Genomic DNA, 9,921 nt, shown 5'->3' on the forward strand with positions numbered 1-9,921 from the left:
TGTTGTACCTCCTTAGTATATCAAAAGTCTCCTGCAAATGTTTCAAATGGTCCTCTCCTCGTAGGGATTTAACTAGCATGTCATCAATATAAACTTCCATATATTTCCCTATTTGTTCTTCGAACATTCGATTTACTAGGCGTTGATAAGTTGCACCAGCATTTTTTAGTCCAAACGACATTACGTTATAACAATAGGTGCCATATTTAGTGATGAACGAAGTCTTTTCCTAATCCTCCGGGTTCATCTGTATTTGATTGTACCCGGAGTAGGCATCGAGAAAATTGAGAATCTTGTGGCCGGTCGTGGCATCGATCATGCGATCGATGTTTGGCAAAGGAAAAGAATCCTTAGGGCAGGCCTTGTTCAAGTCTTTATAGTCTATGTACATTCTAAGTTTATTTCCCTTCTTAGGGACCACCACTACGTTTACTAACCATTCAGGATATTTTACTTCCCAAATAGATCCTATTTTGAGAAGTTTGGTTACCTCGTCCTTGATGAATTCATGCTTAACCTCGGACTGGGGCCTTCTTTTTTGCTTTACTGGACGGAACTTCGGGTCAAAGCTCAATCGATGGGTAGTGATCTCTGGTGGGATCCCTGTCATATCGAGATGGGACCAAGCAAAACACTTTATGTTATCTAAAAGGAATTGAATAAGTTTTTTCCTGAGCTTGGGAGTTAACCCCGTGCCCAGGTATACCTTTCGATCGGGCAGATGCTTGATCAATATGATTTGTTCCAGCTCTTCGACCGTCGACTTTGTTGCGTCGGAATCATCGGGGATTATGAACGTTCGAGGTATCATATAATCATCATCCTCAAAAGTTCCCTGCTCTTCCTATCGGGCCGAAGCTGTCAATTGTGGTTGCTATTTGACTTCCTGCTTTCCCTTTGAGTTTGATCGCTTTGCTGATGAAGGTGTTGACATCGATATCACTTCATCGATTGTGAACATCTCCTTGGCGGCGGGCTGCTCTCCGTATATCGTTTTGATTCCCTCAGATGTCGGGAACTTCAGAACTTGGTGAAGGGTCGAAGGTACTACCCTCATGTTATGGATCTAAGGCCGTCCGAGCAGTATGTTGTACCTTATGTCACCCTCGATAACATGGAACTTTGTTTCTTGGATGGTCCTGGCCACATTTGCCAGTAAAATGATTTCCCCTTTGGTGGTTTCACTTGCCATGTTGAAGTCGTTAAGTACTTGAGTTGCGGGCATAATTTGATCTTGGAGGCCGAGTTGCTCTATGACTCTTGATCGAATAATGTTTGACGAGCTACCTGGATCAATCAACACACGTTTAACTTGAATTTTATTCATAAGGATAGATATTACCAGTGTGTCGTTGTGAGGTTGTTCGTTTCCTTTTGCATCCTCGTTGTTAAAGACAAGGTTTCTTCTAGTAAGTAGTCCCGAGTTCGCTTTTCCCTTGTGATCGTCACCTTGGTGCATTTAATGTGAATCGCGTGTTGTGGCTCTTCTTTCTCGTTCTGCCTGTTTGAATCCCTCTTTTTGAAATGGTTTTTGGCCCAATCACTTAAGAATTCTCGAAGGTGCCCCTCGTTAAACAACCGGGCTATTTCCTCCCTTAGTTGTTTGCAATCTTCTATTTTATGGCCATGGGTGCCATGATACTTGCATATTTTGTTTGGGTTTCTCTGGGCCGGATTGGTCTGTAGAGGTCGAGGCCACCTGGTATTGTTGATACGCCCAATGGCCGATACTATGGCGAAAACATCTACACTGAAGTTGTATTCCGACAGTCGAGGCGCTTCTTTGGACCCGACATCTCTATCGCAACCACTCTTGCTCATGATCCCTCGGGAGCTTTGTCCCCGATCATTCCTTATATCATTTCGAGCGGGGTTATGCCCATACCCGCTATTTCTCCGATCTCTCCCGTACGACTGATATCGGTCTATGTTCGATCATGGTTCCCGATCGACATCCCTTTTAATTCTATCCACGGGCCTGTTGGGATAAATCGAACCAATTGGAGCCCTCATTTGGTCGTCTTCGACCCTAATCTTTGACTGATAGCGATTATGTACATCGGACCAAGTGACGGTTGGATATTCGATCAAATTCTGCTTTAATTGTTGTGAAGCTATGAAACTCCGTTCGTTGAGACCTTGAGTGAAGGCTTGAATAGCCCAAACGTCGATGACCGGTGACAGATCCATCCGTTCCATTTGGAATCGAGAAACTTATAGCTCTAGGGTCGATCATATCCCGGGGCACCCCTAGTATTGAAAGGACATGATTCCAAAAAGATTGTCCAAAAACCTTTCCCCCCAAGTGCAACTCCAAAGCCAATCCCAAAGAAGTTTCGTATGCCCGAGATTCCGATGTATAACGGGACTACAGATCCAAATGAACACGTTACCTCGTATGCATGCGCCATTAAGGGAAATGACTTGGAAGATAACGAGATTGAATCTGTGTTGCTGAAGAAATTCGGAGAAACTCTATCAAAGGGTGCCATGATATGGTACCATAATTTACCACCTAATTCTATTGATTCATTTGCTATGCTTGCAGATTCTTTTGTGAAGGCGCATGCTGGAGTCATTAAGGTTGCAACTAGAAAGTCGAACCTATTCAAGGTAAGGCAAAAAGACAACGAGATGCTTAGGGAATTCGTATCCACCTTCTTATCATTTTCCTCGATCTTCTTTTCCCCTGACCCGATTCTCTTCGTCAGTTCCTCGAGCATTTTTACGATGGTAGGATTAGTCTCCGATTTTCCTTCATTCAATCTTTTTAGCACCGATTCGGCTCTATGAACAACTTCTTGTGATGACTCGAGTTCGATCCTACTTGGTGCATGATTCTGATTTTGGAGTTGCGCTATTGTCGCTTGTTGGGTCTGTAACATCTCGAATATCACTCGAAGGCTAATTCTGCCCTCTTCACTGCTCTGTGCATTCTGATCGGTTGTTCGAGCATCTCTACGGACGCTATTCTCAGGGTCGATGCCCAAATTCCCATTAATGGCAATATGGGAGCTGACGTCGTTGGGTCCATGGCCGGAGCTCCATCGGGGTTAACTGGAGGTACTCCGTTTCCTAGAGCGGCTATGTTTTCGTTCTCTCCATGAAGACCAAGGCCGTTGTCTGTATGTGTGGGTGCTACTTGAGAGTTTGGCATGTTGATCCTGAAATCAAAGACACTTACAAGAACAAGCGTAAAGGAGTGTGTGTTATGAGATTTAATACCAGGCAATCACTATTATCCTTATCCCCATAGTGGGCACCAAATTGTTTACCCTTAAAATCGGATAACAATTAAACTTATAAGTGGTTTTAAGGATATGTAATTTCACCTAGCACCAGTTGATAAGTATGATGATTAATAGTAGAAATAAATAATAGAGTAAAGCAAACCAGTATTGAAATGCAATTCAACCCTCGAGCTAGGTCGCCCTCGAACTGAGTGAGTGAGAGTAAAGTCATGAAATAAACTAATGAACAAGAGAGTATAAGAGAAACAGAGTATTGTATTGTTTTGATCTGCGTCAATGTAAGATGATTACAAAAGGTTAAGACGCTCTTTATATAGTAGAGGAAATCCTATTTACGGTATAATCCTAATGACAGAAGAGAATCCCACGATTAGCTCAATAACCGTCCTTGACTTGATCTGTTCCGAGATTTCCGCCATGATTCTCGACCAGTCACGGATATCTCGCATTTCCATTATTATACTATCTTCGATCTTGCTCGAGTTCGGTCTCGATCATCACTGGTCTCGATCTCGAGAGATACCTCGAATCCCGAACTCGATACCTTATCCTCGTGTCCCGGTCTGACATTCTATGGGGTCGATCTTCGACCCATCCCCCTGGTTCCGATTAATCAGCAAAATTAGGCAAGCCCGATTTTGACCTCGTACAATGAACATAAAACAGAAAATTAGATAGGGACTATTATAACCATTCTTAAAACTGTCAATTTCCTCAATTTTATAATTCAAGGTAATTTATCTAAATTTTATTTCGAAAATAAATTAGTATATGGTTTGGTTAAAAAGCTTTCACATGTCCTCGTGTTAGGACGTCTAAAAAACGTTATTCTCATATATTGATGCTTCCTTATAGAGTACTTAATCAAGTTAGTGTTAGATCGCTTTCTTGGAAATTAAAGGTTTGGTTGACCAGATTCTTTTACTGTAATAGAGTTGGCCCAACGTTAATGTCTTTCCTTTTCATTTTATATTCCATGTAATCCCTGTTTAATGGTCTTCGAATTGATAGACGCGCTCTAAATTATTGGTAGCACTTTTTTCAGCTTAGTAGAGTTAATATAGTTGATTACTTATTTGGTTATTTAGTTATTAAAAATAATCTAATGAATTATTTTTCTTTATTTTATAACAAAAATATCACTCAACTATTGACAATGGAGTTACAAAATTTTGAAACGAAACTTTAGTTTTTAATTCTGTGAACAACAATAATTTGTACTTGATGAAATAATTGGTGAGCAAGAAAAGTTATTCGAACATTGCTTAAAAAAAATGGGAAATTTGGTGTATAAAGTATCCAGCTGTGATAACCGTGACGGATGGCAGACTGATGAGGGTGAGTTAAAGCAGAACTGGCCGGTTTCTAGGCTGGCAAGCTTCTGAAGAAGAGATGCACATGTCACCTTAGGCGAATCTCACATCGGAATGAGAGAGGAAAGTAAAGAGCTGTATAAGGCATGAGTTAATTAAGTTCATATGTTACGCGTGCTTTTGAGACTCGAGGTGGCGTAGCCCAAAAAGATAGGACTTAGGCCCAAAGCGAACAATACGTGCATGCACTTAAGTCGTGACAAATATGGTATCAGAGCCGAATCGCCCTTAGTACGATGGTGGGACAAACCTCAGCGGACAACTGAGTCTAAGCGAATCCCACATCTTTTGAGAAGGTGGTATGGCAAACCTCAACGAGGACGTTGAGTTCCAAAGGGGTGTGAATGTGATGCTCATGACGGATGGCGGACTTCTAGACTGACAAGCTTTTGAAGAAGAGGTGCACATGTCATCTTAAGCGAATCCCACATCGGAATGTGAGAGGAAAGTAAAGAGTTATATAAGGCATGGGTTAAGTTCATATGGTACGAGCGCTTTTGGGGCTCGAGACGACATAGTCCAAGAAAGACAAATTCGTGCGGACCTAGGCCCAAAGTGGATAGCATGTGCCATGGGCTTGGATCGTGACACCCGCATTCACGCTCAAAGCGTACAATATGTGCCATGGGCTTGGGTCGTGACACCTGTATTCACATAGGGTAGGAGGAAGGGCAACACCTTAGACCCAAGGTGTGTGACATAGATAGCCTCTCCTAATACAAATATTACTAACTATTTTCACGACTCGAACCCGTAACCTATAAATCACACGAAGAAAACTTTACTTGTTATCCTATTTTATTTCATGGAAATGAAAACAAAGAAGGGTTGTTGGGAAGGAAAGGAACAATGAATAATTGAAGAGAAAGGTGAGTTTATTTATGATAATGAAAGAGTGGGTGGGAAACAGCGGAATCCCAAGAGACTTTATCAACACATTAGTTGAGCTTCGTATCCTTTAACTCCGTCTACCATACGCGCTTCTATGACTCTGCTCAACTATGCCCTCTTTTGCTTTTCCTTTTTCTTCTTTTTTCCTTTTCCCTTTTCCTAAAGAAAATTTATAATATGATTCAGATAAAGATTTAATACTCTAATTTCCGCCCTACAAATTTAACTAGTATTTGTACATTCAGCGGGAATGTAAACTTATATTTTGAAGAGTTAAAACAAGGGAAGGATCTTTCATTCTTGATAATTATACTAGTTTTATTAAAGTGAGCCTCTAATTTTAGTACAAGATAAATTATTTTCCGATATCATACTATACTTATTTGCGCATTATACTTAATGAAAAGAAATATTGAAAAAGTAACATTATATTAGATTATCCAATTATATCATCAAAGATTCAAAGTTTGAATAATTTTCTTATTGTATATATTTATTGGGTATATGTTCATCAACAGCTTTAACAAATAAACTTTACTTTTGTAAAGAGAATTTGAAACAAATTTTTATGTAATAAAAATATAATTTTTTCAAATAAATATCAAAGTAATATAATGCCTAATTTGTGTTGTTAGTCTTTATTGTTATGTATTCGTCAATACTTTTACTTCGTGATGCAAATAACAATTCAAATATTCTCGATAGAATTTCGATCGAATTACATCGAATCTGAAGAATATAACAATCACTGTAACTTGAAAGAAAATATTAAACACAAATAAATATTTTTTTATTTAAGCACTTAACTATTTTTATTTCAATCACCCATGTATTTTTTATTTTAGTATAATATAATTCCATTAGTCAACGTTTTAATAAGAGAATTACGTCTCAAATAATTCAATTTCCAGAGTTGTAATAATTAGTTAGAGATTTTTACATAAAAATTGAAAGATTATTTCTTGTCCCAATCCCAACTATAAACCTTTTATTTTAAGGAGGGTATATTATTTACCCAAACATAGATGGTAACAATGAAAAGCCAAAATGGAAGGAGAATTAAAAGTGATTTTACTAGAGAATTAAATAAAACTTTCTTTTGTCCTTTCATATTCCTATTCCTAACCAAAATCAAAGAAACAAAAGTGAAATAAGTCCCATTCCCATATGATATAAACCTTTATTTCCTTTCCTTTTACCTTTTTTTTCCTACTTTCCAATTCCTAGCATAGGAAGGTAAATCCAGAAAAAAAAAAAAAGCAAAAGTAATTTGTCCCAATTCAACTCAAAAAAAAGAGAGAAAATTGCACGCGCCGATAAAAGCGAATGTGCACCAAAACTAACCTGTCCACTACTGCCACGTCATTCCCACATTTGATTTATTTTCCTTTTTTCTTTTTTCAAGACCGCCTTTGATTCCTTTATAACCCCTCCCCTTTCACCATTCCAAATCCATGAACAAAGCTTTCTTCTCTTCTTTCCATTAGATCTGTTTCTCTGTATCTATTTATAGCAATAGAAATTCTTCTCCTTTTTTTCTCACAGATTTGTTCATTTTCTCTTTAGATTTGTGTTCTTCTCTCTTGTTTTGCAATTTCTCAGATCTAAGTTTATTTCGATTGTAACTAGTTTTTCCGATGGCCGGAGTTGCCGTTCTTCAACCACAAGATGTTCTTAAACAGCGTTTAAGTTATCGTCATAGCTATGTACAGCCTATGAGATCTCGACGTAATTCCAATTCTAACCCTTTACCAAACCCTAACCCTAACCCTAACCCTAAGAATAACAACCGAAGAAAGCGAAGTCCACAAAAGAATGGATCGGCTAACCTATCGAGTTCTCCTCCTGCTAAAAACCGCCCTATGGTGATGGGCGAGGTGAAGATTCTGAAACGTGGTGAAGCGTTGACCAAGCCGGTGCCTTTGAAGGACGATAACAAAAAGGTGAGTGGTGGAGTAGTTGAAGATTTGGTGTTGTCGACTACAGATCGGCTTGGTCCAGAGCCGAATATGGTGCCGAAGCAGATAAGAATCGGTGATTTTTATGCTGGATCGGCTTTTGTAACCTCGCCGCCTCCGAGCTCTTTGCCTGTGCCGGCTTTCTTTAATAAGAAGAAAAGTGAGAGTACTGACGATGCTACTAGTGACTTGAGGCGTCTTCTCAGGCTCGATCTGTCATGAACGGTGGGAGTAGTTGAAGAATAAAGCTTGAGCTTTGTTTGTTGCAGTTACGGTGATGATCCTGGGATGGTAAAGTGATGGTGGTGTTGATGGTGATGGGGGTTTAAGTCTTTGAATAAGAAGTTTGTGTTTTGCTCCTGGCTCGCGAAAACTTCCCTTATTTTTTCAAGGGGAAGGACGAGTTGGCAAAGCAATTTGTCAAATTTCCTTGTTTAAGTTCCTTTATTGTACCTTCCGTTATAGCAGAAAAGTAGATCTAGCTTAGGTCGCTGTTTTGGGTTGATTTAGAATATACTAGTAACTTGTATAGTCTAGTCAGAAGTTTGGGTCTTTCGTTTAAGCCTTTGTTGTTCTTATTTTAGGGTGAGTAGGTCTAATTTCAGTAGGGTAGTGGCTTAGAGCCATTAAAAGCTCTGTAATACCCTTCTGTATCTTATGTTGTGTCTCTTTGGTTTTATTTATATTTTCATAGTTTATGTTTCATGAAGCAGTAATGAGAAAGTTTATATTTTTAGTGTCAACACAGTTTTGCTTGGTTTCAAAATTTGCTCTATTCTGAGTAATTCATATGGCTGGGAATTGTAGACTTTCTGTTTATTTTTTGTTTGTTTCTCTTTTTCTGTAAGATAGGATCTTGGCGATTGTTTATATTTTCACCAGTAGTCGTTGTGTAACAAATAACTGTGCCCTATCAATTTTGCGTGCTTAATGAAATTGATTCTGCTGCTTTTGAGTGTATTTCTTGTTTCATCTCCTTCCAGAGTAACAAGGTAGAACAGCACTATCTAGATGGTTAATAGGTAGTGTCTTCATTGAGTTCTGCTCATCTCTTACTCCATTTCATGGGTAACCTACTTCAAGCTTCAAGTTTTTTTAGTTATTTTGTTAGATCTGCTTTTGTTCTCGGTGTAGTTTGCCAGGTTCTCTTGGTCTGGATTTTTGCGAAGTACTTTCAGATACACTGTTGCATTGAACATATGTTTCTCCTTACATTGAAAAGTGCACTTTATCGCACTTTACTTGATCAAAAAACAAAGAACAGTTCTTTATCTCATTGCTTTCCCATGAGCCTCTGAAGTCTGAATGTTACCACCCAAATATACTTCTGTGTCACCAGTCCACACATTGCTTTTCCTCATGCATTCTTCATGATAGCAGATAATGCTGGGATGTGTGGTAGCCGAGGGTTGGCCTACATTTGCGGGGCAAAAGGAGTCTAGAACAATCAGATATTATACTGCTGTTCGGTTTTTGAGAGAATAGATGGATAGAATGAAGAGCAGAGCTCTAATGGGCAAAAGGAAGGGTCTTAAGAAAAGCAAAGGGAACAAAAGAAGGGAAAAACTATCATGGCTGCATGACTTCCCCCGGGTAATTTCCTCAAGTGTCAGCACCTCGACCCCTTCTGGTTACTTTGAGTTTTTGACTTAAAACTTGAATATAATATTCTCTGTGATTTTGTGTCTTGACTTGTTCTTTAGTTAGTATTTCTGATTGTATTGAATTTTGCTCAGTCAATTCCTTTTCAATCTGCTTTTATTTGGAATTAGGGTTTTATCAACTGTATGCTTCCGAATTACCTGTATAAGTAGGGTTTACCAACAGCATGCTTCTGTATTATCAGAATCTGAGCATTGAGACATCCTTGCCCCGACATCCCAAAACCCTCTCTCTCCTAACCATAATTTAAAAGGAAAGATAGAAAACATAAAAGACTGATCAGTTCCTTCCTACTGAAGGTTGACTTGCATGATTGGCTAATATGATGAGAATATATTTCCATTGTGGATGGTTATATAAATTAAGACTAGCTCGTATAATATATGACTTGCTGTCTTAAGAGCTGTACGGACGAGCATTGCAGGTCAGTTCTCGTCTTTGATGCGATTGAATGCTCACGATGCCCTTGACGACAGGCAAAAATCTTTCTACTAAGAATGCAGCATTTCTGGTGCTTTATGATTTATTGTATTGATTGTCTGTATCCGATGTGCAATTCGGTGCATCTTGTTTGTGTTTTAGGCCCGTTAGGTGCTGCTGCAAAATTGTGAATTTACTTTGTTGCCTGATGTAAGGATTGTTCTACATTATAATTATTATCTTATATGTCATTGAGTGCTTTTGATGAAAGTTTATGAGCCTTCCAGAAAGCAAACATTAATTTTCTTTAGCAATTAACTACCATAGGCCCACAATATATAAGAATTATATGAAGGATAATACATG

General features: G+C 38.8%; 1 protein-coding gene across 1 annotated transcript; it reads left to right on the forward strand.

Moving 5' to 3' along the window:
- Positions 1-6,953: 6,953 nt before the first annotated feature.
- Positions 6,954-8,216, forward strand: LOC109218420. Its single transcript, XM_019382783.1, has one exon. The coding sequence runs from the start codon at positions 7,153-7,155 to the stop codon at positions 7,693-7,695; it is 543 nt and encodes a 180-aa protein (XP_019238328.1). The 5' UTR covers positions 6,954-7,152; the 3' UTR covers positions 7,696-8,216.
- Positions 8,217-9,921: the final 1,705 nt, after the last annotated feature.

The sequence above is a fragment of the Nicotiana attenuata genome, unplaced genomic scaffold (assembly GCF_001879085.1).
Source record: "Nicotiana attenuata strain UT unplaced genomic scaffold, NIATTr2, whole genome shotgun sequence".
Lineage (NCBI taxonomy): Eukaryota > Viridiplantae > Streptophyta > Magnoliopsida > Solanales > Solanaceae > Nicotiana > Nicotiana attenuata.

What these genes read in the sequence shown, in the direction of transcription:
- LOC109218420 (XM_019382783.1), top strand. Translation starts at nt 7,153, where the DNA reads ATGGCCGGAGTTGCCGTTCTTCAACCACAAGATGTTCTTAAACAGCGT.